The sequence below is a fragment of the Struthio camelus genome, chromosome 8 (genome assembly GCF_040807025.1).
Source record: "Struthio camelus isolate bStrCam1 chromosome 8, bStrCam1.hap1, whole genome shotgun sequence".
Classification (NCBI taxonomy): Eukaryota; Metazoa; Chordata; class Aves; order Struthioniformes; family Struthionidae; genus Struthio; species Struthio camelus.
Genome location: NC_090949.1, coordinates 28,347,325 through 28,375,247, shown reverse-complemented (window position 1 = coordinate 28,375,247; position 27,923 = coordinate 28,347,325). Strand labels below are relative to the sequence as shown.

Genomic DNA, 27,923 nt, shown 5'->3' with positions numbered 1-27,923 from the left:
GGGAAATATTTATCACTGATAACCGTCTCTGCTTGAGCCTTTCTAACACCTGAGAAGTGGATCAGAGTTTCTCTCTGTAAAACAGAAAGAAGGGACTCATCTGCTAACCGCAGTTAGTGTGCTGTGTTTGTTTTTTTGGCTTGTTTGTTTATTTTCCCTCCGTATGTCTCTCTGAGGCTGCTTTTGTGCAGAGCTGGAGCTTTGTGTCTCTCCTGAGAAGACAACCTAATTGTTTTTATAGTCAGATATTTTTACAGGCAATATAAATAACAAATCTAAAGAAGAGATACAGTTGGCAAAATTAAAATCCCCATTCAGTAGCACTCATTTATAAAGACCAAAAAAACATTTGAGTAGCACCTTTGTCCTTGCCCCACTGCTCTTACAGTGCTGCTCCTCTTTGGTAGCTATAGTGATCACAAACAAGGAGATTTATCATCCACTGGCAGACAAAAAGAGATAGCAGTTCTGGGGACTGAGGAAATAGGTGTGGGTAATAAGGCTGCTGGGTAAATTATTCAAAAGAATGTGGAAAAATGAGAAAATGTATCCTAATAGAGAAAGGTTGGGGCTTTTCCTAAAAGGGGTTCAAGCAGGCAAGGCTGGAATAAGATAAGCTGTTGAGGGATGGCTTGTGATTGGTATCTGCAGAAAAATTAAGTGTACAACATTGATTTCTCAAAGTCCTTTTGAGATTTTGGCCTACAGTAGTGCTTTTGTGCTGTTCCTCACAATATTCCAAACTTTATTCCTAGCTCCTTAAGCGCACTTTCACTCTGAAACATGAAGCATTTAAAAAGCACATGTGTGGGATGGAGATAGTGAACTTCTGGCATGGCTAAGCTGACCTCTGATGGAGGTGCTGGAGAGCTGAGGTTGCTTTCTTTTCCTGCAACTGGACAGGTGGTTGGCATGATACAAATATCACCCCTTTTCTCTTACGTGTCTCACAGGAGATGTTTGACCTGGGCTCAGGGCAATAATTGGGGCCACTTGTTCAGTGAAGCCTTCCATGGAGCACAAAGCAGACAACAAAGACAAGCGAAACAGTGTTAATGATGTCTGGACATCCAAGATGACCTCAGGAATGAAGACACATGTCTATTACTCCTCTTGGTTTGTATTACTTTACTTTTTTCTTATGTTCTTAGTCTGATCTGCTTGAAGGTATATCTGGCTTACTGAATGTCAGGAGACAACATAAATACCATCCGCTTCAGTCACACTGCTCTGAAGGCAAAGAGACAGAAGTCTCCCTTTGCTACCTGGCAGATTGCTGAGATTTGCAAGCATCTAGGTGGATCTTGAGGCTAAATTGGAAACCTGTGAAAAATCAATGGCTTATGTAGAAATGCTTGCAGGGAGCGCAGGGAACAGAGAGAAAGCAGACAAGAAAATGAACTTTCAAAATATTATGCTGCTGGCATTGCACAGACAGTATGGTTTCAACTTGGTGGGAAAGCTGAGAGAAAAAAAAGATCCTGAATACAGAAGTTTCCAGAAAGTCATCTGCGTCATCCCTCTTGTGCCCTAACACACTGAAAGAGGAAATATTTCATACAGCCAGATGTGATAGCCTCATCATTTTTTTTTGAACTCACTGTGGTGTTTTCTGAGAAGGTACTGCTTCAACAGTATGTCCTGAATTTCGTTGCATTAACTACCTTTTTGCTCCACAAGCACTTCTCAGTGCTTGACTGTGCTAAACAGCACCACGTAGTCGTAATCCACCTCACGTCCATACTAAAGCTGTGGCAAGGCTGTAAGACAGCCTCCTGCAGAAGTCCACTCCTGAAGGATGTGTCAAGGGGGAGAGACAAGATGGGAAGAAAATATAGTTGTGCAGACAGGGAAAGCAACTTTCTCGCCATTGCTGAGAAAGATGGGACAAGGTTCAGTCTCCTGCCCACTAGGTTTTCGTCCCTCAGGGAGGATCTTCCCCTTTCTGAGGACGCTTCAGGGAAGCAGAGTCTGCAGCACCATGCTGGGTGTCCCTTAGTGCAGGCCAGGGGCTGCCACGTGTCTCACACGAGGGTCACACAGTCGGGTGTCTTAGCCACCTGGCTGTATAAGAGCACGTGCTTGCCCGTGGCTGAGACTCCGGTGCCACCACGGCCCAGCAGGAGCAGGCGGAGGAACATGGAGGGACAGGGGTGGCGATGCGAGATGGCGTCCGCCTTGCTCTTGGCCACGGCGGCCACCAGTCCACACAGCCCAGCCTGAGGGTCCCCACAGGGCCGGCCTGCCCGGAGGGCCCTGCGCCTTCCTGCCCAGTGGGGACATGTCTCCTCTGAGGGAGACGGTTTCAGGCTGCCAGCCCAGCTCAGACGGGAGCACCCTGCTCTACATGTCTCCTTCTCTGGTGGCTTTGGGTGGGGGATGGGGGTGACAGCGTCCCCCCGCCCCCGCCGCGGCTGCACTGCGCCTGCGCGCAGCTACCCTCGCGTCCCCCCCCCCCGCCCAGGCTGCCGCTTGCGCGCACTGCGCCTGCGCGTCCACGCCGCTCGGTGAGGGGGAGAGCTTCGCCCCGCGCGCGTGCGCACGGAGGGCGCGCGCTCTCTTTCGGGCGTGCTCGCGGACCGTGCCGCCGTGCGCATGCGCCTTCCCTTTCCGCAGAGCGGGCGGCGCGGGCATCGCAGCTTCCCCCCCCCCCCCCCAACCCTCCCCTCTCCCCAGTCCCTCCCGCCGCGGGAGCCGCGCGCGCCATGGAGGTGAGGGGCGGCGGCGGGCGGGAGCGGGGCCTGCGGGGAGCGCGGTGCCCCTGTCGCTGGGTGTTACCCGGCTTGTGGCAAATACAGCGACGCCTCGCGCGGCGGCAGCCGCTCGGGCTCCCGGGGCGGGACGCGGGGCCCGTCCGGTCCCTGCGAGTGACAGCTAAAAAGCTGTAAAATTCCTCTGCTGCGCGGGAGCTTCAAGTTTTAGGGCCCCTGTCCGAAGAGCACGGCAGTTTCTTTTTGTATGGAGTTGGCTATTCCCTGAAGACTTAAAGTTCTGTGTGGCATATATAATATTGTTTTTTTTAAATAGAGAGTGGATAGAAAGCCTATAAACTTTTATGGTTGCTGGCTTCTGTTAAGAATGTTTCTGGAGCAGAAGACGGGACAGAGGAAGGCAAATGAGTGTGTCATTCGAGCGTTCACAAGTGATCTTCCCATATCCTAGTTCTTGTAATTTTTATCTGTCATTAAAAAAAAAAAGAGAATTATGAGCTCCCAGGAACACTGAAAATTTGGCTAGTTTTAGCGTGTGTTTTACCACTGCAGTAGCTGTTGGTCTGCCTGCGGTGACCTTCTGAAGCAAGTCAAAGGGAACAGAAGTAAATGCAAGACCGTAACGTGGCCCTGGCGACAGCCCTGCTGCCGCTCTGGGGGTTTGTATGCTAGCCAAAAATCAGCCCGTTCCCCTGACGCTGTTGGCACTTTTGTGCCAAGTGCCAGGTGGATTTGTTTAAAAATACGCCCCTGGTTAACATTTTTTCCCTTCATATTTTTGTAAGATTTGGTCATAAAAGCGTTTCCCCCCACCCCCCTCAGATTTATGCCACACAGCTAGTTCAAAAAGACTGGCACGTTTTCTGATAACTTTGGAAGAGTATAGTTTGGCCTTTTTTCAGAACAAAGCTCTTTTTATGCCTTCTAGGTGCTGGATGGAAGTAAGGCAAAAATACGTTTGCGGAGCTGAAGATCTTTCACTACAGGTCTAAAGTATTTAGTCTTGCTGTTGGCAAGCTTCCAGGTAAAGCAGGTTTGGGTGCCTTGAACACCTGAAAGTCTTTTAGAGTATTGTCAATCGTGACTTTTTTTTTTTCTGATATGAATGTTCTATAAGAATTCCTTAGTGCTTTCAGAAATCTGTTCAGTACTGTAACGAATTTGCTCTTGTGTTTCAGTACCTTTCTGGTAACAAGGTGTCAAAACACAGATACAAAATCTATATGGCATCAAATCTGAAAATTCATTGGATAAGGGTGTTAATAAGGACATTAATTTTAGAGCTGAGAGTACAGAGGAAGGAAAAAAGGAATGAAAATCAGTCTTGCTTCATACTTTTAAAACACTTTGTTTAGGTTAACCTCTTGAAACAAGACTGTTTACTAATATGGACATATGTTGTGTAGCCTTATTTCTAGTGGGAAATGCCATTATCTGATCATCTGTGGGGAGCTGAGGTACAGCAGGAAATGCTAATCTTGTAGCTGTGTTAAGTGAACAGTTATCTTCTAAGAAGTTTTTCTCTTTGGTTTATGCTTGAAAAGTAGCAAGGGAGCCAGCTGGGGCTAGAGAAGCTGATCGGCGATGCAGAGTGTCTTGTGAGAGTTCTTGATGCCATCAGGTGTGGAAGAGGGTAAGCAGCTTACTATTTCGTAAGCGGTCCTCAGAATTTATTTGCCCTGTATGCTTTCTTAATTTAAAACTGTTCTAGGGGGTTAGAGAAACTCTGAGTAGTTGAGTCAAAGTACTATTACAAGGATTGTTTTTTTCTTTTAGAACATATATGATCCGAGTTTAAAATAATTTTGCAGCTGAGTTCCTACTGCAGTGTGACAGAAGTTCTTGAATATGAATTGTCTGGCAGTGGTCAGTGGTATTAAATATCTTGCTTAGCTGTAGTGCTGTATGTGCAAGGAAAGGAGATGATTTTCATTGCTCTAACCAGGTTGTATGCCTTATTGTCCTAGGCAGGGCTTGGCATTTTTGTTTTGTTTGCTAGCCTGGTGAAATATAACATCCTATTATGTCCTCTTATTCATGCAGCTGCCTCAGAGGCATTCCCACTTTATCCTAGACCAAGAAATTGAAAAAATTGCCGTGTATTTTTAAGCCACCTCCAGTCTGGCTTGTTATCCTTGCTGTTTAACTCACCTCAGGGTCAGCTCACTTGCTTTGTTTGCCTTTGTATCTTTCTAGTGTGGAGGGTAACATTTCTCTTGCTGTTATTTTGAATGCCAACTAATGTGTTTAAAGAAATGCATGTGTGTCTGTAAACATAGGCAGATCTCAGCAGAACTGCTGTCTAAAGCATGTGTGCTAAAATATGCTATTTTCTCCCAACAGGAGGGGGAAATGAAGGGAATGCTCAGTGCTCTCCACTGCATTAATGTTCTCCCTGGTTCTCCAGTAGTAATCACGGTGAAGTAATAAATTGAGGTGGGAATCTCTTTGAAATAACTGTGTGTTATACTGCAGAGTGAGATCCACCCATTGCTGGAGGGTCTGACTCAGAAGCCCCATGCTTAATCTGCAAGGGAAGTGGCTAGCTGAGAGTGCAGAGTGTTACAGCCTGAAACTTGCGTACGCAGAAAAAGATACGGTGACTCTGATCTTCTAAAAGTGTGACAGAAGGGAATAAAAAAGAGAAGTACAGATGGAAGGAAAAAGGCTGCTATAACCTTTGTGTTCTGTATAGTGAAGGATTTTAGAAGGATAGTGTCAGCTATTAGAACGTGTAGATTCCGTGAATGCCTTTGAGATGGCAAAATTGAGAATTTTTCTCAAAGTTGCTCTTTCATGAAATCAGGTCACCGATGCTTCCTATGGACTTCTGAACGTTCATTTAAAATGTTACTACTCTTGCATTTTACTGGGAAGATGTCTGAGCGTTTTAAAGTTCCTCCTTCTCCATGAATAATTCAGATTGAGAAATAATACTAGAAGTTTTCTTGTAGATGGGGTAAGAAGTTAGCTTTTACAGCTGAGAAAGAATTATGGCAAGTTACTGTAAAAATGAATGACCTGTAAGAACATTCACTTCTTGAGAAAGAGTATTCATTTCAAATTTTAATGCGCTATAGAGCAGTGTTAAAATAATCAGCCTCTGGATTTGACATAGGGCTATCCTAAAGAATGGGGCTTTTTTTTTTTTTTCCCCCTCTTCAAGCTGGTGTATCTCTTGACCCGTAATTAATCACTGTGCAGTTACTTTACAAAGGTTGCTTTGATTTTGTTTGTTTGGTTTTGGTGAGCTTCCTGCAACTAGCAGGTCTCAGCAGGATTGGCACCTGCTAAGTGACTTCTGTTTCATTGTGAGCCACATCTGCATAATGCAAAGTACTACGTGAAGAAGGGAGGGTCCAAGGATGATGTGAGCACCTTAGTTGGGAGGAAGTTGAGACTGAAGTCTATTTCCATTTTATTTTTTTGTCTAAAGCTCTGGATGTCTGAAACTTTGTAGTGGCTTAACTTTTTTTAGGATTTTCTGCACACGCATTTCCGTTTGAAGCCTGAGAGTCATAGGTATGTCGTACTTGTGAAATCTAGGGACTTACTCACGCCAGTTTCATTGAATCTGTCTGTAGCTGGTTGGACTTACATACACTGGCTTTGAAAATAAGTGTAAATCAAGGGAGAGAAGTTGGAGGCTCTTCAGAATGTGCGCACTAGTCTGTTGTTGTTCAGTTAGTCAAAAATAGTGTTCTCAAATCTCAGAGAAGCCACACCAGAGATCTCTGGGCTTTTATTCAATCTGAATAAAAAAATTCTCTGCTTTGGCAGTGTCTGTGGGACAGTAATGTTTCTGTAGTTGCACTTGTTCAGGTACCACCTCGGTGATCTGAAACATCCTGTACTGGCACGTCAGCTTTGAGTTCATTTCCCCTGTCAGATTCAGGGTTGTGGCTATCCTATGTGAATCCTCACAGGTTTTATTTGAGTGTCATGATTCTCCTTTTCTTACTGTAATAGCTGGTCTTATCTGAATATCACTGTTAATTGCTGCTTGCTAGGAGTGAATTCAGTACTGGTGGTACCTGTTCTCAGTAGAAAATTTCCAGCTGTGGAAGATGCTTACTTATGCTCCTGGTCTGTCTGAGTCTGTTCAGCTGCCATCAGGACCGGTTTCAAGATCTGTTTTAACTTGGTCACCACAGAGACTGTTACTGACTGTAGTTGTAGCGCTCTGTGTCTTGAGAGCCAATTGATCTAGGGTAGGTGTGTGATTCTTCTTGTCCATAAAGAGTAATTCGGTATTTTATTCCTAAACTCATTACAATTTTCCAGTGTTAAAACAATGAGTACTAATAAACACTAGACATCCCTCTTTTGTCTTTGCAAGAATGTAAGGAAGAGGGCTGCTCTTCCATTGAAATGGAAGGAGCTCCAGGAATCTTGCTGTCTTCTGCCTTCTGTGTTTGTGGGTTATAAAATCTTTAATGCAGAGACACGCTCTTGCTGTATGTTCACATGAAGCCCAATACAACAGCTTCTTGAGAATTCTTGAGACTCTGGGCACTACCCTAATGTATATAGCCACATTTATATGATTTCTGAATGTAAATAGGGTTTTGGGTTTTTTGTTTGCAGTTTTGGTTTTTTTGTTACTCTTCAGTTACAGAACAACCTTGCTAAGGCAAGACCTGGTTTTGAAGGAGATGGTGGTACTCGAAATCTCTGCTTAAACTGCTTTCTTCCACTGAACTCAAATGCACAAACAAGGTATCTGCTTCTTAACAGAAAAAGATATCTGTACTGTGTTCTCCAGGTGCTCCCCAGATATGTGTGTGCTTATGTATTTTTTAAATATATCCCTGTTTTCCTTTGGGAAAACACATTCAAATGAAAGGGGCTTGCTTTCGGATAGCTGATTTTGGCAGGTTTGTGTGTAGAGTCTTAGGAAGCCAGATGAAAGGGGAAATTTTTTTAAGATTGGGATGTGGTGAAACTTGTGGTAATTGTTCTTGTTCACTTTTCAGTATTTGTGTGGTTTTTATGATAAGTACTGTTTTTCATCCTTTTGAAAATAGATGTAGAGACCACAATAGCAGTAGGGAAAGGCCTCTGTCTGTAACTATCACCTTTGCACACAAGGCTCCGAATAATATGTATATTAAATATTGCTTCAGTACTGAATTGCAATGATAGTAAGCTTCAGTACTGAATTGCAATGATAGTAAGCTTCAGTACTGAATTGCAATGATAGTAAGCTTCAGTACTGAATTGCAATGATAGTAAGCTTCAGTACTGAATTGCAATGATAGTAAGCTTCAGTACTGAATTGCAATGATAGTAAGCTTCAGTACTGAATTGCAATGATAGTAAGCTTCAGTACTGAATTGCAATGATAGTAAGCTTCAGTACTGAATTGCAATGATAGTAAAATGCAGGACTCCAGCAAGACTGCAGTTAAAACAGGAACTTGCTCTCTTTTGCTTGCGTTACAGACTTTGCTGAGTTATGTTATCCTGTGGGCAATAATCCTCACCTGACTATAAGAGGAGGACAGACCAGAACTTGATCTGTTCCTTGTTTCTTCAGCTTTTGTCAGACTTCCAGCCCACTACAAGGTGGGTGGACCGGCTGGTTTGGCGGAAGCAGGGATTCAACAGTTTGAATTGTGCTGTACAATGACCTTTAAATGACAGAGTGGAATGTTTCTCTTGGACCTGATGTGTGCATGGGCCGTTTCCCTCGGGAGCAGTTCATCCTGTCTCTGAGCTTTCCATCTGCCAGGGTGAGTCTCCTGAGAGCCCACGGTATCCAGGCTACCCGAGGTGGTCCTGCGGCATGCGAGACCCCTCAACGTTGCATGGATGGTTGAGGGTCACTGCCTTTGAGGGTCAACAGAAACTCTTTGGCACACCACTGTCTTGGTTTGTATGGTCATAAAAACACATGCGTTTCTTTGCAAGCTTGAAGAATAACTTATTAAGGAGGTAGAACCTCTAAAGCATTTGACTGGGCTGAAGGCGTTTTCTTGTAATTCCCATTGTTAATTAAGCTTAATGTTGGTTCGTTATAACAAACGAATGAAGCTGTGAATGATGAGAATGAAGCTGTGAAACCTTTAAAGGAAAAGCTCTTTTGACCGAGAAGTGAAATACACAACGACATGAAATGGCAGACCAGAAGGGTAATAAAAAGTTAATATAGCAAACATTTCATGCCTGTTATCAAATTTGATCTAAACTATAGGTTGTAAATATTAGCTTTTCAGTAACTTGGCTTCTGTATACATGACTAGTGAACTTCCTGGTTTCAAGGAAGCAGTTCTCTGTAATTTGGGAATTGACTCAGACTAAAGGGAATTGAAATAATGTCATGAACTGTGAAACGCCGGATTGTAAATATCCTGGCCAACTGGTAGAGTGCAGGAGATGATTGTGAAGAAACGTGTCAGCTATGCTAAAAGGCAGGATTCATCTCCTGTCTTTTTGTTTATTTTTGATCCTCTATTACAAGCCCTGAATCTGTGTAATATTTCAAATGACATAGGACCTGTCCAGGTATGACTTGTTGGCTGCTCAGGTCATTAAAATAACTTGGTTGACACCTTCTGGAAATTAAGCACCTTCTTCAAGCAGAGTAGCTCTATGTCTAAACAGCTCCATGTTTGTTGTTCTGATCCCCAACTCTGAATAACTTCTAATGCAAATTAGATTGAACTCAGGGAGATCCGGAGCTTGCTGTCAAAGGCTAGCCTTCTCTTTATGTTAAAATTTAAAACTGTATGGGTGTAAGTCTGAGTTAAAAAGAAGCTGTTGCTGCATTTTTAAGTGTTTCAGTGAGGTGTTGTTAAAGTGAAAAGGCTTTCAAAGTAGCAGTTGTCTCAAATTTTCAGACAACTTGTGAGTTCTAAGTGACACTCATAATAGCTATTACTGACAGATATTGACAGGAAAAATACTTTTTCGTCATTTTCTTTGTCTTATGTATTGGTAGATTGCTGTGCAATATTTTCTGCCTCAGATCTTCTCCTGTATTTTAAGAACACTTTAGAAACAGTGAAAGGAAGAAAAAAGTTTAAAAGTTAAAACAAAAACAAAAAAAAACCTCCCCAGCAATTTTAAAAGGACCTTTGTTAAAGGAGGATCGCTAGAAAACTTCTTATTTTTAGGGCTTGCTCTTTTTTTATTGCCAGTATTTTCATAATTATACTATTTTTAGGAATTTACTTTTTTCTGCAGTATCAGATCTTTAAATGTGAATTTATTTGGAAATCCTACAGCTGTAAAATATCTTTACAGTGCTTTGCTACAGCCTTAAAGACTTTGAGGCCAGTTTTTTAACTGTTAGCACCAACCTGGCAGGATGTGACAGGACTTAGAGAAGTGTTCATGTGAGCAGAGTATGGAATTGTTTAACTTTTTCAGAAATATACTAGCTGTATGAAGTAGCCTTGGCAGAGAAGGTATATGCACTGCTGTAAGTTAGGGCTTCTCTAAGAATAAATGCCTGGGGGTTTTTTGTTGGTTTTTTGTTCTCGTTTTTTCTGCCTTATTAGCTTGCTTCAGTGAGCTGTTACTTCTGACTAAGGTCTTTTAATGTCTGCAGGTGTGTCATGCAGAAAAAAATATGTAAAGGCCACAAGCGCTGCTTGTTTTGAAACATAATTTATCCACTGATCTGCGGTGTAGGAAAGGGCATCATGGTTCTGTGCGGAACATGGTACTGACCTGTTAGAGGTATAAACTGACCTAGATTGCTGCTCTGACCTGTTAACTCTTGTGTTTGCTTTGCCTTGCGGTGTTGGAGAATTCCCATTCGCCACTTTCCTTCTGTTTTGGGAGCTCATTTTCTTAAGCAGAGTGACTTGAAAATGTTTCTAAAACAGCAGCATAGGTCTATGCGTAGCACCCGTGTGAGGGCTGAAAAATCCTGTCATGCTTCTGTGCTTGTTTTGTGTTGTTGGTAGCTCACGGTGATTGTTGGCAGGGTTACTCCCATGCTTTGGCTTAGTGTGCTGTGTGAGAAGGCGTCGTAATAGACACATAGTTATTTTCCTCTGTTTTTACACCAGTTTATCAAACCTTCCCTGTTTTTTTTTTTTTTTTTTAATTAGCACCCAAATTGTCTTTTTAGGCTCCCTCTGATTTTGGGGGGAGAGATGGCAGCCTGTGATGAAGAGAAGCAGAAAATCTTTGGGATAGCTTAACATAAACATGCAAGCCTGTGATTGTTTTCTCCTAACTAAAGCAATTGATTGTGTGTTAAGGCCCCTTTATGTTCTGCCACACAGAGATGGTCAGCAGTCAGCCTGTCCCCATAGCAGACTGTGGGAAAAAGAAAAAGAAAAAAAGAACCAGAGCTACAGATCATGTCCCTGGAAAGTTTGAAGGTTGGTGGCAATTTTCAATGTCTCAATTATAATGGTCTGATTTCTCTCTGCTGTTCTCAGTTTTCTTAGCTAAACGTTACTCTTTGGCCAACATCATAATTTAACTGTTCTCTCTTTCTGTATACCCTGTGTTTTAGTTGTCGTCTTCTTTTCCTTCTAGTAGTGATGGAATCTGTGTCCTGTCGTACTTTTTTTTTATTTTTTTAATGGGGACAGCGCTGATGTCAAAATGCTTTGCCTGAATAGATGCAAACACAAATACTATCTGTGAAGCGTTATCTATAAAACACAGTTCAGAGGGACTAAATTCGTCGGTATAAAACTTCTTAGTGGGGAAGTAGCATTTTCAAGCAGATAGCAGATTGCAGATCAAGATGGTAGCTAAGTTTAAACCTTAACGTTTCAATTATGCTTACAAAATCTACTTGCAGTGAGTGTTCTCTGGTAGGCACGTTCTGGTCATGGAGAAATGAAATGTTTTCCATGTGGGGAAAATCAGTTCTGGGTTTTAAATGAAGACATGGAAGGTGGATGAGATTCTAGCAATCACTGAGGTATAAAATCCTTGCTATATGAGCAAATCGTATTTTTGCTGCTGAGATGAAATCTACTTTAAATTCACTTACAGCTTGCAGGGAGGGAAGGTGAAAAATGAGACAATTAAAGCTGATGCGTCTTCTCTAATGCTGCATAAATCTATTTCCCATCTTCATTACCTGGGGAGTTTTTTCGGCTGCTGTCATGTGAGGGATGCTTATCAGATAAATAGGTTGTCTTGATGTTATTCACTGAAATACTTTGGCTAATGTGTCCTTTGTGCTGGATTTCTTTGGCAGACTTGTACAAGCTGACTGCTGAGCTCCTTGGTGAGGGAGCATATGCCAAAGTTCAAGGTGCTATCAGCCTCCAAACTGGGAAAGAATATGCAGTAAAAGTATGTATAAAATAAAAGCAGTGTCACTTCTATCTATAACGTGTCTTCTCCCCTCTCATATCTCAGTGGCAATCTGAAAACCTTTAATGACGAGGGTAATAGCAAGAGCTTTTGGAAAATGCTTGATGCTTGAAATGAGCCTGCCTTATAACCATTGATAGATTTGTTGTGATAAGTATTGTGCCTCTGGAGTGAACTGGGACGTCAGCCAAAGATGGAATTTACAAATGGTAAATGACAGTGTGGTGGCTAGATCTCAGGGCTTGCTTTCCTCTCATGTCCTGACTGGAATGTAGTCCTAGCGGTTTTTATCTTCCCTTATGAAAGAAAAGGAAGAGTCATTATCTAGGATGGCCTACCAAATAATACAAACTTTTGAGAAAGCTGCTCAGGGCTCAGAGAGCACCAGTTACTGCCACCAGTTCATGGAAAGCTGTCTTTTATTTTTTGGTAGGGGTGAATCTTCTGCAAAACCATTGTATTGAGTGGTAGGGCCCTTTCACAGACTTGTGGTTATTCTGAGTCCCCAGTTAATTACAAGCACAAATCATAGTAGTAAGAATATGCTTGATTTTGTTGCAAAAACTATAGGCACAAAGTTTTAAGCCCCTTAAAAATTTTTGGTCCTATGGATGCTGGAGTTTATATATTCTTTGCAAAAAAATTTTTTTTGAATTTGAAGGTCTAGAATGAAGAAGCAGCTGCTTTATGTCTTAGACATATTTAAGCACCAAGTTCCATTTAGTATTTGTGAATGGTTGACTGTTCTTTACGGGAGAATTCTGGCTGTAAAAATAATAAATTGATACTGGATATAGATGGTAGTATTTGTGGCAATGTCACGCTGTCAGTTCACACAGATGTCACTTAAGGTCAGCCTCTGTGGACATCCCTTGTCCTTGCCCTCTTTCAGTCTGAGGAGTGCGTGAAGGAAGGTGACCTCTGATGGCAGGGCAGAAGGGGCACTGAGATTCCCTGTGTATTGTTTTTAGTAGATTACTTTCTAGTATTGGATTTCCATAAGTTTTGCACTGTGAACCAAGTGCTCATTTTGCAGTGGATTTGGTGCTCTTTTCTTAAACGTTTAGTGACTAATCTCTTCTTTTTTGGCTATTAGATGTTTGATATGACTCGAATTTATTTTTTATAAGAACTCAAAAGGGTTTCCTTTTCTGTATCTCACAGTTAAAATGACTCAGGAAAAACCTTGTGGTAAATGATCAGCAACTGTGGTAACATGGGTTTAGTTCCTTTCTTCTCTTCCTTTCCTCACTTCTGTTGTCCTTTGAATGCCTTCCAGAGCTCTGCTAACGCCATAAATAATGGACAGATAAGAAATTAAACCAACAAAGGTGGAGTTTTTCTCTACAGTGAGCATGCCTGAGGTTCAATCTCTAAATCATGGTTATCCAAAGTCACAGCCATGTGCACGGTTCCCGCAGTAATTTTTCAAATACAAACTCTCTCTCTTTCTACAGATCATTGAAAAAAATGCCGGGCACAGTCGGAGTCGGGTTTTTCGGGAAATAGAAACACTGTACCAGTGTCAGGGTAACAAGTAAGTGTAGATTCTCATGTTTGTTTATTTAGGTATCTTCTTTTTTTTAAGCCTCTTTCTGACTACATTAGGAACTTCACAGTAGTCATCTTAGCACCAGTTGAAATTAGGACTTGCAACCTGTTCAGAACTAGATTTTCTTCTTGTATCTGTGAAACTTAAGGAAATGCTTCCAAATGGAATGTGACATAACTCGATTAGCAGCCAGGTCAGCGTAGCCCAAACGCTCTTCAGCGATGTACAGCTCTCAACCAAATGAGTTAACATTTTGAGATTCACCCCTGTGATTTCACCATCAGCAAAAATTGACCAGATTACCAGTTACTGTTGAAGGGACAGTCTTGCTCTTGCTTTCCTTCCTGTGTGATCTGCCTTCCGCTTTGTGTAAGGCTTCCTGCTTTTGTGCTGGAGCTCTTACATTGGCCAAAAACTAATTTAGTTCTCATTTGTCTCATTGCTGGATTCACGCAGCCACAGGATGAAGCAACTTTAAAGCTGCCACTTGTGACTGAAAAGAGGAGGTAGCCTACCTACACTGTTAGCGGTAGCATGCTCTGTGATGAGTTTAAGACAATTCTGAAAGCATACTTCAGGGGTTTCTGTTAGTCTGTAGTTGTAGACTATATCCTACAGCTCTATCTGTAGTACAGTTGTGCATCTCATATTGAGTATTTGTTACAAATTTTTAGTATAATACTTAAAGACGATTTAAAACCAAGCTTATTTACCAAAGTCATGGGCTTAAGTTGTACTATAGAGAAGCAGATATCTTTGTTCTGTATATGGTTAAGAGTATATGCTCAACCAGTACATAGCTGATTTAAAAACTCAAGCTCTTATACCCACATGCAGAATTTAGCTTCTGTGTGTGTTATAAGGATAGAAAGTTCAGACTTCTGTGTTTGACATTGTTGTGATGACCTGCAGCGTTTATGTTGTGCTGCGAAGACTGAAGACTCTGTCTAAACAGGATTTAGTCTAAAAATGGTAACTGATGTGGTGATCCTAAAGTCCTATTGACAGATGTCTGTCTCCTCCAAGCCCTCTGTATTTTGTCTTGTGACTTCCGGGGAGAAAGAATGCCAATTTAATTTTTTTTTTTGTTCTCACCTTCAGCACGAATACACTCTTCCAAATTATTAAATGCAACATATTATCGGTTATCTTCCTGTCAATTGAGAAGTAGTAGAACCCTTTCACAATCCTGCCTGCTGGGAGTTTTGGTGTTTGGTCTGTTTCTACTGCTAAGTTTCAGTGCGAGTTGGAAATATGTTTTTTTTTTAATGCCATAGGCAACCAAAGCAACTTCTTTAATTAGCATTTTTATTTTTGGTTATTTCTGGCACTTCCTAATTATCCATACTGAAACTCCTCATTGCTCTGCTTACACTGTGTACTTGTTTCTTCTACTCCCCCCGCCCCTTTTCTTTTTTTAAAGGAACATTTTGGAGTTAATAGAATTTTTTGAAGATGACACAAGATACTACCTTGTCTTTGAGAAGCTACGAGGAGGTACTCTACCATAACTGTCCTTTTGTGCATTGAGTTATCTTGGTCCTGCTTTGTGTCACTTTTAAAGCAGAAAATGAAAAGCTTAGGTATTTTTATGACAACGAAGCAGCAAAGTAGTAAAAGCTTGAAGTATGGTTATTCTTGTCAGTTACCATGTCTGTGAAAAGAAAATAGCATACTGAAGGGTCCAGTCATGCATTTGCAACTTCTTTTTATACCTGATCAATGAAAATGTCAACTCTACTAAGATGGAAGCTTTGGATTATATTAGTAACTCATTAGCCCCTTAGAGGAAGGGGAGATACAATATGGCAGGTATTATGCATGCCCTTAGTACAGCGTCTAGATATTATGGGCAGCATCTTCCTTCAGTGTACAGTTGACTTAGCTGCCCTGTGAATTGCAAGAAAACTATTGCAAAAAGATGTCTCGCTCCTGCCTCAGCTTGCTCTAATTGTAAAGCAGCTTGCTTGTGGCTTTTTGGGGGCCGGTCAAGTGAATGTGTGTGGTCACTGGTCTCCAGCATTTAACACTGATGTGGAGAATGAAAAGGCTGCGTCATGCCCGTTGTGGGCTTTCTCACGTTTGTCTGCATTGTGTATAATTACAGCATTTGTTAATTTCTGTTGTGCCAAACCATGAGTTAAGAGTATGACCCATCTCCAAACAAAACCAGAGTTTTTCAGGGTGTATACTTCTGTCCTGAGAACACCGTCTATTTACCTATCTAATAAGGTTTTCAATAGCAAACCATATGTGTGAGAAATGCAAATTCTTTCAGTATAGGTGAAAAAGAAAGGAGAACTTCTTAAGGGGAGGACACTGATTTTCTTGAGTGATTAAAAGATTTTGTTTACCTTTTCTTACAATTGCTGCATTGTTTCACTGTGTTTTCCTCTAACGCTACTGCTTTTCCTTAATGTACAGACTTCTCTGATAAATTAGCCTGCTTGTACTGTATTAAAGTCCTGCTAGGATTATAATAATGGTAGATGGGGGTGAATCTGCATTTTTCTCTTTTCCCCTCTTCATATGCTTCCCCAGTAGTTAACCCTCTTTGAGTGTAGCTGTATGGTTGTCAGTATACCTGTGAGGATGATAATGCCACACCTTCTTCCCCTTCTTAGCTACTGTTTTTACAGTTTTCATCTTGGATAGAGGGGCTGAGGCTAGTTTTCTCACTGAGAACGTCAACGTTTGAAGTGTTAGGTATGTGAGTTTGAATGATTCTCAAAGAAATAATGGAAGCTATGGGTCAGGTAAGCTTCTGATGCACTACAGATTCTGGTGTTGATATAAGCAGTGCGGCTGGCACAAGTTAGAACACTTATCTTGAAAGCAAGCCTTACGTTAATACTTCGGTCTCAAAGATGGGTTGGTAGCCAGAATGTTGGATCATAACTTCCACTTTCTATTTTCAGCTTTGCCTTCCTGTAGCTGTGGTAACTGAAGGAGCTCTGCTCCCATTTTAGCTGTGATATATCCACCGTGACTTGCAGAAGCCATTTAATAACTTTGCCTGACAGCATTTCATTACTGAAAGTGTTAAAATCCACCTTGTTATGCTGAACTTGCATGATTTAGAAGTCCCCTCCTCCCCACCCCCGATATGTTTTAGGAGATGCTATGTGATGCTTGCTTTCTGATGAATACTGAAGAGGTGGTAACAACTGTGGCATGAGTGTCCTGTTATTCTGTCTATAGAATTCCTCTGCATGGGTTGAATATAAAATATGTACAGCATATTTTCATTGATACTGATAAAATTCTTGTCTGAGACAGTTTAGGACATCAGCTGTATTCAGAAAGGTGATCAGAAATAAACCTTCAAAACCTTGGCATAGCCTGCTGAGTGAAATGAGTGTTTCAGGTGGCTCAGATTTGTTTCCTGTAAAGTCTGAGAGCTTTTCCACAGGGATGAAAACATTCAAGAAATGTTCTTTACACCTTTTGAAAATAACAACAGCTATACCAGGAAAACCCTTTGAACTCTGCCCATAAGAAATCTGTAGCAAGCTAGAAAATATGGTTATCAGCAAGGGAAAACTTGTATGTTTGAAATCTGATAAACTGGTCCAAAGTGGCCCTCCCTTAGCCATCTGAAATGGTATTGCAAAGCATATGTGAACAGTCTGTTTATCCATCTTTCTTCTTTATGACTGTCTCTCCTAATGAAGATCTTTCCTTTTTCCTGTTTGAACTGTAACTGTGGAACAGTGGAAGCAGCGCTGGTGTTATAAGAACAGGACTTACACAGTAGAGAATGGGAGGTTTCCTTGCACATCTAGAACTCAACAATAAAGATGAAATCGCCAGAGGCATAACGCGTTTATTATATTGGGGGCTAATTGCTAATGGCATTTACTTACTGGATTGATCTGAACGATTGCTCTAATAAGCATACCTCTCTGAGTAAGAAGAGAGAGGACAGGATATTCAGTGGGGCTGGATCTCTATGAACAATATATGTGTATATATATGTACATATTATATATATAGATATATATTTAAAATCTTTTTTTAATGTTTTGAGAAGAGTGACAGAGTTAACTTAGAGAAGATAAGGAACCAAATCTCCCTTCATCCTTTGTTAAAGGGATACCAGGGGGTGCTCTGCCTGCAAACTGTCAATCCTTCAGTGTGTTTGTATTTGAATGATCTTTTGTCAGACCTCAGGCACGTTCTGCCTTAAGTCAGTGTCTGAGACTCACCTTGATGCGAGTCGGAATGGTAGTATGCAGTTAAAGCTAGACTTCTCTAGCTTCTTTCTTTTTTTGGTGGTATTGAAACAAAAAATGTGAGTATTGACTTGCGATGCAGATTTCAATTGGCACATTACACAAAATGTGGTATGGTTCATTCAGCTGCACAGCAGGCATGGCATTTTGTGATCTGGAGGAAGCTGGTTGTTGCTGAAGTGCTACGTCCGTCCGTAGATGAGATTTGAATTTTACTAGTAGTACTTGCAAGTCTGTTCTTTGCAGTGCATGGAATACAGGCATGTTGGTAGCAGGATGCTGGGGCAGTATTAAGTGATTGTCTTACATGCTTTACTTAAGCTAGAAGGCTACGGTTTGTTGAAAATTATGTACTACTCTGCTTATGTATTGAGGCTGCTCATTTGAACCTTATTCTTTGTCATTTCCCTGTTCAGTTAACAGAAGTTGCGTGCTGTGAAAGACTGTTCAACCCATTTCTCATGTTCTATGTGGTTTCGTGGTACTTGGTACTAGTCCTGCATTATTTTCTGCAAGTTATTTTTATATAAGAACATGGAATTATGAAGCTTCCATTTCTGCCACGTAAACATGTTAATAATAAGATTAGGGCAGAGTTTTAGTTACAGGTGACTTTTTAAACTTTTAGCCCTGCTCACACTTAATTCAGTTTTCTCGTTACTGCAGACTGGTACTGCCTTTTGCGTGTTTACCTCTGCATGGACAGAGCGTTTTCTCAGCTCAGGCAGCCTTTATGTTAAAGTTTATATTTATTTATATATTTTATATTTGATATTAAGGTTTTCGTTCACCTGCTACTCTTACAGGTTCAATCCTGGCCCATATACAAAAGCGGAAGCAATTTAATGAACGAGAAGCAAGCAAAGTCGTGAGAGATATTGCCTCTGCTCTGGATTTTCTTCATACAAAAGGTAAGAGAAGGCTCTCTCCATCTTTACTGGTTGATACTGTGTGTTTAAGATATGAAGCATATTTTCTTTGTAAGTAGTCAGAAGTCAGCCTTAGTTTTGTTAGCGTTTCTTTTTCCAGGAAAGCCAGGTGACTGATCCATTTTTTCTCTGTAATATTCTTTGGATAATAATGTGGTAGCCTTAATAATCAGCTGTGCTAAGATGGTATAGCCTTTTGAGAGAATAAAAGTTAAATTGGCAGCCAGGAAGAATTAACATTGGAGGTGAATCTGTTTGCTTGTTCTTGTTACCTAAGCTACCATGTAAAGGTTACTCAAATGGGAGCTGATTTTCCTTTTAATTTCCTCCTCTTTCAGATCTACAGAGATTCTTTTCTGTATTTACCTAGAATTTCTGCTAGTTACACGACCTCTTTGTTTGCAGGAGCTTCTGCTCTCCAGTCTCAGGGCCCCAGCGTTGAGTCAGAGACCTACAAGTGAAGCCTAGTCCTTGCTTAGAGGTGTCCTTGTTTCGTTAGGGATCTTCTCAGTTTTTAAAACAATTCTGTCTGTGGAAAGTCCTTTTACTTTAAAATGTATTCCTGCTCCTTTTTCTACCTGGCAGTAATCTTGTTCTATTTCCAAAAATCTGTGTGCACGTTTTGGTTATTCTGGAGTATATGTGAGTGCAGAATGTGGTTAAATACCTTTAAAACCTTTCCTATGTCATGATTTTCTGGTCCTGCATAGATTAAGCAGCTTTAGCTAATGTATGCTTTCGTTTTGTTGCAGTGACTGTTCTGAGTAGAAAGGCATGTAATTGGAGGATATACTTATTACTAGGTCTTGTTTTTGGGATTTGTTTTGTTTGTTTGTTTTAATGATGATGAACTTATTATCTCCAGTCATCGTTTTGCTACTCTGATTAGCCAGGTTTTACAGATGGTCAGCAGACCTAAGTTTGCTGTCAGCGTTGTTGGGAACTGGTCCCACATGAATAAAATGTTTAATTGTAGACTTTGCTTTTAAGTCACAGGACTGCTTGCATCCTTGTGGAGTGAGAATTAACAGTATTTGTTCCTTGATAGGTTGAGACTGTTAAAAAGAAAAACATAACAATGCATAAGGAATAAATAAAGTGGTAAAGCTGAGGATTCTTGTCATTTGCTGTGACTGTAATTTCAAAAGTCAATTTGGATGTGGAAGCGAAGTTAATTTGGATTAAGATTTTTGGTAACCTGAATAGCCTGGCTATGTGATGACTTAAAGCTTCAGAGATTGTATTCTGAATACCTGCAGAGATTGTATTCTGAATACCTGTATTTAGAAGATTTTTGACTTTGGGTTATGGAGAATAAGAATAAGGAACAGGAATCTGTGGAGAAATACGTGGAGAAATACATATTCAGTGTGTTAGGCTGTAGTAGGTTGCTTAATAGTTGGAAGTCTCAGGAATGCATTTCAAGCAACCTTAACATCTACTCAGCTAATACCTTTCTCTAGTGATCTCTCAACCTTTAGTTGTAATTCCCCTTTCCCTAGACAAAAGGGGAGTGTTTCATTTAAATGGCTTCAGAGCAGCAATCCAGCTTCTTTCTTGTCGTTTGCTGTGAACTGGTACACAGGGGACATTGCTGCAGAATCGGCTGCAGCAGCATCCCCTTTGATTTCTTGTTCTCTTTATGGTTTTTCTGTGCAACGTGAACATAATTGGTGAGTAACATACAGAATACTAAAGTAAATTGGAAATTAAAGCAGTCTTATTGAGCAGCTTAGCAGTGGTAATGCTATAGCTAGCTGCTTTCAAAAATAAGAATTTGAACGAGGACAACTAATTCTTTTGCCAGAGGTAGTTTAAAAGTCAGCTAGGTGATAATACTGCCTTATACCCACTTGGGATACATGTACTTTATTACTAATAATCCACTGGAGGAGTGTTTAAGTGGAGTTGTTTTGTTTTCTCAGCACTGTGTGTGACTGCAAAATAAAATGTTACATAATCAGGCGTTTGAATTCAAGCTATAGTATTAAAAAAATGCTCTTTCACATTACACATCGGAGATAGCTGTTAGGAGGTTTAAGCCTGCTGTAAATGTTGTCATGGACGATCTTGGTGGAATCCTTTATTGGGTTTCCCCTCTACGTTGCTTATGCATGGAAAACTGCATCATTCTGAAAGTTCTGATTCCTTTAAGTCAGTGGAGTGATTCTCCACTGTTCTCCACTCTCCACAAGTTCTGTGTTCTTAAGTCATGTCTTGTGGTTTGTGCTGAAGAAGAAAGGTTAAAAACTCCCTTACCTACAGATTGGTGGGATACCTTCTTTATCATAATATGAAGTAGTAGCAAGTGTGCTTGGAGCATATTAAAAACAAGGATAGAGCACAGTTAAATTACAGCCAAGTTGTTCACTTGATTTTTTTTAACTTCTCGTTTTCTGCCTTCTCATTAAGTTTGATCTTATTAAATGGAGGATTTCCGGAAACTGCGTGTTTAAGCATTTGAAGAACTGCTTTGACAATGTAGAACCACCTTTGCATGTGAATTGCGTAGACAGATACCTTGACTCTCCCTGTCAGGCTTGCTAGTTCTGGAAGCAGTTGAATGAAAGAGCCATTTGGTTGTTCTCCTTATGCCTTTTCTTCTGCAGCTCAAACCAAGCCCTTTAATGTTTCTTTCAGCAAAGAGCACACAGCAATATCTCACTGTTAAAGGGATGATATTTTCATCTGAGAGCTCGAGGTTTTCTTTGGGGAAGGGTATCTCAAATATTGTCTGTATTGGAAGGAGTTCTGCAAAGTGCCAGTCGATATCTGTGGAAAGAAGGACCTTTACTGCAGAGAGAACACAAACATTCTTTGGCTAAATTGAGTACACAACTAACCTTCCCTATAGGTCAGTGATCTCAGTAAGCTGCTTTTAATTAACATAATTTATTTGCAGTTATTTGCACTATCGTTAGATGGGCTTTGTATAGCAACCTCAGGCATAGAATATTTCCCAGGCCACATTATAGCAAAGGGAAATAACGTGAAATAAAACAGGAGAGAATTCTCTCTAATGAACGTTTTTGCTCTTGTTTAGGTATCGCTCACAGAGACCTGAAGCCTGAAAACATCCTGTGTGAATCTCCAGAAAAGGTGGTACTCTGTTATCTTAACCTTCTGAAGCGTATTTTTTAGCCTGGTTTCCAAAGACAGTCCTCACACACTCTCAGTTCTCTTCTTGGAAACTTGTGAACCCCCTGGCCACCTTCAACTAAATTTAACAGAACTAAAGCCTGGGTGAGATAAATTCTTCTATGAGCTGTAAGAATGTGAGTATCTGGCTAGGAGTTGAAAAGCCAACTTTCTTAGAGAGGGCAAGGCAATTACCACTTAGCATCTCATCTGTTCTAATGCAGCTCCCAGATGGAGCGGCAGCATTTACAGTCCGGCCGATCACCTCAGTATGGTTCCCAAACTGTCCTGGTGTGTGCTGGCACTTGTCCAGCCAACTAGATAATTAGTACAGAAAGGTCAGATGCTGAGGACATGCAAGCAGTGGAATATACCTGTAGCAGATTGCGTTTCACTAGTCCTGCTGCTTACAGAATAGCTTGTGTTTTGTCTTGGGGTTTTCCGCGTGGTGCTCTGATATATATTGCATTAGTCCTTGTCCTCTGGACCTCTTAATATTTTATCCTTGTTTTCAGGTATCGCCAGTGAAAATATGTGACTTTGATCTTGGTAGTGGGGTGAAGCTGAACAGTGCGTGTACTCCAATAACTACTCCAGAATTAACTACGCCGGTAGGAAGCCTGTTGTGACTTTGTGCTTTTTGTCTTCTACCATAAAAAAATTTTTCACATCTCCAGAGGACAGCTTTCAAGGGACTTACTTGCAACTGCACTCAATAGCAGATAGAGCATTTTAGGCAGATTTGCTTTCTTGATTTTTTCCTGTTGTAGAACAAACGTACAAAGACACAGGAATTCACCGTATTAAATCTCCTGTTGACCAGAAATACGCTGATCCTGTTTATCTCTTACCTTGTCAAATAAGGAAGCTTTGTGGGGCTTTTACTGCTTATGAACTGAGTTTGAACCTCAGTTTTGTGTCCGTTTCCCCATGTTTGGGTTTTATAGTTAAGACTTGAGGACTACAGGGAAATGCAAGCTCTGTAGTCAGTGTGTGGCCTTATAATCCATATTAATTTGTGAAGCTACAGTGCTGTGCTTCTAGCATTACTGTGAAAGAAAAATCTGACAATTGTGCAGGAGTCTATTTTCTAAAAATCACTTCCCTTGGTATATTTGTTTACTTTCTGAAAACCTGATAGGTAGTGGATAAAGTGTAAAAAAACTGAAATATATAAATGAGTATTTTTGACCCTGTGTATAGGATCATAGATTTGTATGGAGCAGCTTGTCATTCTGCTGATGAACAGCAGGAACTCTTTCCCTTTTTCTAAGGTCTCTGTCATCTTCGCTCCTGAAATGTGTAGCTAACTTAATATTTTCTTGTGCGTAGGCTCACAAAATGTTTCAAAGCTCTTGGCAACCCCATTTAACTCCTGAGGGATGTGGCAGTTGTGATTTGGCTTAACAAAGTAAGGCCTCCAGTCAAAGCCACTATTAAACTTCAGTAGTTCCTGATGCCCAGTTCTGTTCTTTAGACTAAGTAGCATGCTGCTGGCAGAGAGCAGGATAAAAATCTTGAGTCGTCTTTTGATTCAACCCTTCCTTTGAAAACTTGCTTGAATTTGATCCCCTAGTGTGGGTCTGCAGAATACATGGCACCCGAAGTGGTTGAAGTCTTCACAGAGGAGGCCACGTTCTATGATAAGCGCTGTGATCTTTGGAGCCTGGGAGTGATTCTGTACATCATGCTCAGTGGTTACCCCCCTTTTGTGGGCAACTGTGGTGCGGACTGCGGCTGGGACAGAGGAGAAGTCTGCAGAGTTTGCCAGGTGAATGCCCAACCTAGGCGTACTTGGGAGCATGTACTTCCCCTGTGAACTTAGCACACCCTGTGAACGTAGGGTATATGAGACTTGCTATAAAGCCAGCCATGAGTTCTGTGTGTAACCCAGCCAGTTATCTGGGAAAACAAGCTGTCACTGAGAAGTGAGGGTGGTGATGTAAAAGCTGTTTGAGGATAATATCCCTTTTAAATTTAAGATTTGGCAAATGCCTCTCTCTCCTCTAAATGTGAGATCTCAGAGCTTCCCCTTGAAGTCTGTTCTGTGATTCTTGATCTCATTTATGGTGATCACCACAGTTCCTCAGTTAAAAGCTGAGCGCTGACAGAGTCTCCGTGCAGGGCTTGAATTTATCCTTTCTAAAAACTGGGCCTGTTGGCTTCATAGGTGCTGGAGTTGTTGCTGGGTACGTAGTTGCTGGGCGTTGTCAGCAGAGGATTTATCACATCCATCTTAGGATGCACTGAAATCACTTTGTGAAGCTGCCTGTCACTCTCCACTGACTCCATGGGGAGACTGGATGATTTCAGCTGTCATACTAGATGGCTAAAATTGGGTGGAAAGGATTCCATCTGAAAAGGTCTAGATTTAGATTTGTCTGACGTGGAGAAGTCTTCTCTTTGCATTCTAGTTGCTATTTAAAATAAAGAATTTTTCTTTCACTAGAACAAGCTCTTTGAGAGCATTCAGGAAGGCAAATATGAGTTTCCTGACAAGGACTGGTCACACATATCCTCTGATGCCAAAGATCTCATCTCAAAGTTGCTGGTTCGTGATGCCAAAGAGCGACTTAGTGCTGCTCAGGTGTTGCAACACTCATGGGTTCAAGGAGTATGTATTCCCCTTTATTTTTTTAATGGTTATTCTTCTGAGTCATAAAACAAGCTGCTCCCTCTCTCTAAACATTTAGTAGATAGATTGCGTATTTCAGTGCTCTTATCTTGATTAATGAAATGATATCCAGTGGCTTCGTTCTTTATGAAACTGTGTGGTAAATATTTGGAGGAATCTGTCAAGCTTTAAGTATTTTATTATTGCATTACTGTTTTGTGCATATAAATAACTTTCTTGTGGATACCAAGCCCTGCAGTGCACAAATTATTATGTTACTCTTTAATGCAGTCATGTAGAACGCCTGTAGTTTCATTGTTAAAAGAATGGCATTGTGATCTTCTGTTTTAGTTCCTAGTTTAGGCAAGCATAGATAGACTCTCTGGAGAGCTTTTCAAGCTTTAATCTTGTACTTGCCAACTGCTGTAGCGGAGGAGAAGGAGGGATTAAGAAATGCATCAGTGGTGATTTGTAAATTCAAGGTACAGTAGTGTATATGCAATATCCATTAATTGTGAAGATTTGGGGGAGTCACCTGTTTTTTATAACTTACTCTTGAGAAGTCTTGGTCCTCAGCTACTAGTATGTAACTAACTACACTACTTCTTCTAGCAGGCTCCTGAAAGGGGATTACCTACACCACAAGTTCTTCAAAGGTAATCTTTAAAAATGTTTGTAAACTCAGCCATGAACTGCTACCAAAGGAATGGGGGAGAGATAAGACGTAACAAATCAGGGGGTAAGATTCCTAGGAGAGGAACTTCATAAATACGGCTGCAGTAATTTTGTTAAGAACATTAGAAACACTAAAGCTCTGTGATTTGTTTTTTTTTTCCTTTATGATCTCATCTTGCTTGTTTGTGGGAAAGGCATTGAAGAGGATTCCTGTGGTGTAGTGCTAATCTTAGACTAGAAGTAATGATGGTTTTGCCAGTTGGCTGCCCAGGAGGGGAAAAAAGGCATAAAGGCAAGTGTTTTCCAAAGAGACTGCACTCTGATGGGTGAATAATCACCATGCACACAGACTCACATCAGAATCCCATTGAAGCTGGTGGTAATCACAGTATCAATTTAAATGCGAGTAGGGCATGCCTCATTTAAAGTGATTTGATGGCAGAGTCTGTATGCTAGAGGGCCTGAGTCACACATCTCTGGTTCTATTTCCATTGCTGCCACTGGTGATTCCAGGTTCTTCCTCCCCTCAGTAATGCGTTTCCCCAAGTCAGATGTGCAATTATAATGGGATTGCAGTTCTCTGAAGTAAGACAGTGTTGTTCCATGCTCCCACCTTTTTAACATATACAAACTGCAGCATGGCATCTCAGGTGGCTTGCCCAGGTTTACACAGGGAGTCCTTGGCAGAACAAGGAGCAGAACTGTGATTGTTTCCAAAATCCTGGAGTACCTTTGTGTATCACTGGTAGTCACAATGAAGAGAGATGCAAATTTTAAGTGACCTTTTCACTTGCTCTGTCAGCGTTCCCAAAGGAGAAAGAAAACTGCCTATGTATGTATATCTGTGTGTGTGTGTGTGTATATATATATATATATAAAAAAATGTGTGTATATATATAAAAATATACTATTGCAAGGTTAGCTCCAGTGAAGTGACTTCACGTGTGTGTTGTAACTGCTTTCTTCTTTTTCCTTAAAGGAACAGCAGCACAAAAGACCTGACACTCTTTGCTGCTGAAGCTATAGCCCTTAACCGCCAGTTGTCTCAGCATGAGAATGAGCTCAACGCAGAGCAGGAGAACATTGTCCATGCTGTGTGTTCTATGAAGCTTTCTCCTCCATCCAAGTCACACCTCGCCAAGCGCAGAGCAATGACGCAGGCCACCAAAAACGGTGACTTCCAGCCAGTTCCCCATAAAGCCTTTTAAACCTCTTTCATGCTATGGATTGGCAAGATCAGCCTGTTTTCTTGTTTGGATTTGCAGCACCAATTGAAGCGTCTCTGCTTCTGACTCTTGATTAGAAGCTTGCTCTTAGGAAATGTCTCATAACTTTACGGGGATAACTTTTTATGGGAATGTTTTTTGCCTGTCAAATTTGGTGCATTAAGATAATTTAACTGATCTTTTTAAACTAGAGAAGATGTGTTTGCTGCTGAGTTATCTGAGGTGGTAAATCACTAAGCTTTCCTTATTTTCTTCTTAAAAGAGCACACTTTAAACTGCCAACTGGAAAACATTGGAAAAAATGCTTTTCTTGCTTTGCCTGGCAAAGTGTCAAGGCCCCCTACCTATGACTGCTCTCCTTGATGGTAAATCTTGCAAGGTGCTGCTGCTAATGTCAGCAGCAGGGACTGTTTCCAACCAGCAGTGCCCTTTTCTTTCTGTGGACTCAGGAAACGGTGATGATGACTGGGTGGATCTCTGTCGCCATTACCTTTGTTGGGCTTAAATTGTATGTGGATGATATTGTAAAGGTGTAAGCGTTTGTCAGGCTTGTAGAGATGGAGGCGACTGGGTTGCCTTCCCCTCCTCCTCGCCCCCGGTGATTTGTATGTCAGCATGTAGGACAAAAGCTGGAGGAAGATATTATTTCTTTGTTTGACGTGTTTTTGTTCTCTGAACTAGAACGTGCTCCATATCATCTCAGTTTTTTTGTTCTTTTACAGTTACGTTCTTAAATCTGATACCACAGCGTAACAGACGAGTTTGTTTAGCATCTGTTTTTTTTCCTTATTAACGCTATGCTCCGTTATACCTTCCTACCTTGAAACTCGTATCGCTCAAGTTCTTCTTTATGCGTTATCTGGAGTTCTTAATGTGAGTGGACAGGCTTCAGTGAATTTTGGTGTGTGAATAATTTAGGATTTCCAAATGCAAAGGTACATTTGTGAATAAATAGTGCTGCAGTTGTGATATTCTGCCTCCTGCAGTGATCAGGCCAGATAGCTAGAATTCAGATTCCAGTTTTAGTACTGTGGTGCGCTAGAGGTAATGAGTAATTTTAAGAGGTGCTGGCTGAATGGCTGAAGATTTTGGATGACCAGGGTGAATTGTCTGTGCAAAAGGATGTGGGTGTTGAGCACTTTCTGAAATGTAAGCTGTGAAAATTGGGCCACTGAGCTGCCCAACATGATGCACCTTAAACTTGCCACCAATTTCTGAAGACCTTTGCTGGGACATAGTGTGCAAGGTGGGGAGAGGGAGGAGGCTTTCAAGCGCCAGTACAAACCCTCCCAAGCAGCATGAGAAGGAGTAAAGTAGCTATCCAACAAGCAGTTGGAATTTGAGCAGTCAAAGCCAAATGTCTTTGCATGGCCTATTCGGAGTGGTTTTACAGTGTCTTTTAGTAGTGTGCATATGAATATTTTTATACAACATGCTGTATTTTTGATTAATATTAAAGTTCTTATTTAAAGTATTTTATACATTGTGCCAGTGGACAGATTATGAAATGTATTTGCCTTTGTTTTTATTAAAATGTTTTAAGTTATAGA

The 27,923-nt window shown here is 41.1% G+C and overlaps 1 protein-coding gene across 15 annotated transcripts; it reads left to right on the top strand.

The window, feature by feature from the left end:
* The first annotated feature begins 1,082 nt into the window (after window positions 1–1,082).
* On the top strand, window positions 1,083–27,923 carry MKNK1 (MAPK interacting serine/threonine kinase 1). 15 transcript variants are annotated; one of them, XM_068953049.1, is made up of 16 exons: window positions 2,597–2,711; window positions 3,640–3,735; window positions 4,259–4,344; window positions 5,055–5,147; window positions 8,156–8,278; window positions 10,951–11,049; window positions 11,886–11,983; window positions 13,462–13,541; window positions 14,980–15,053; window positions 18,598–18,702; window positions 21,764–21,819; window positions 22,374–22,469; window positions 23,435–23,629; window positions 24,308–24,472; window positions 25,088–25,128; window positions 26,127–27,923. In XM_068953049.1, the coding sequence occupies exons 6-16, from the start codon at window positions 10,953–10,955 to the stop codon at window positions 26,353–26,355; spliced, it is 1,236 nt and encodes a 411-aa protein (XP_068809150.1). In that variant the 5' UTR covers window positions 2,597–2,711; window positions 3,640–3,735; window positions 4,259–4,344; window positions 5,055–5,147; window positions 8,156–8,278; window positions 10,951–10,952; the 3' UTR covers window positions 26,356–27,923. The 15 variants fall into 15 exon arrangements, with proteins under 15 accessions (XP_068809141.1, XP_068809145.1, XP_068809149.1 ...); XM_068953043.1 differs by having other exon boundaries at window positions 25,085–25,128; XM_068953050.1 differs by having other exon boundaries at window positions 4,256–4,344.

Bases quoted from the DNA above. Each gene is read 5' to 3' on its own strand.
- MKNK1 (XM_068953038.1), top strand. From the start codon at position 4,323: ATGCCATCAGGTGTGGAAGAGG. The intron at 4,345-10,950 runs GTAAGCAGCTTA...TCTGCCACACAG, and splicing joins GCCATCAGGTGTGGAAGAGG to AGATGGTCAGCAGTCAGCCT. The intron at 11,050-11,885 runs GTTGGTGGCAAT...TTTCTTTGGCAG, and splicing joins TGTCCCTGGAAAGTTTGAAG to ACTTGTACAAGCTGACTGCT.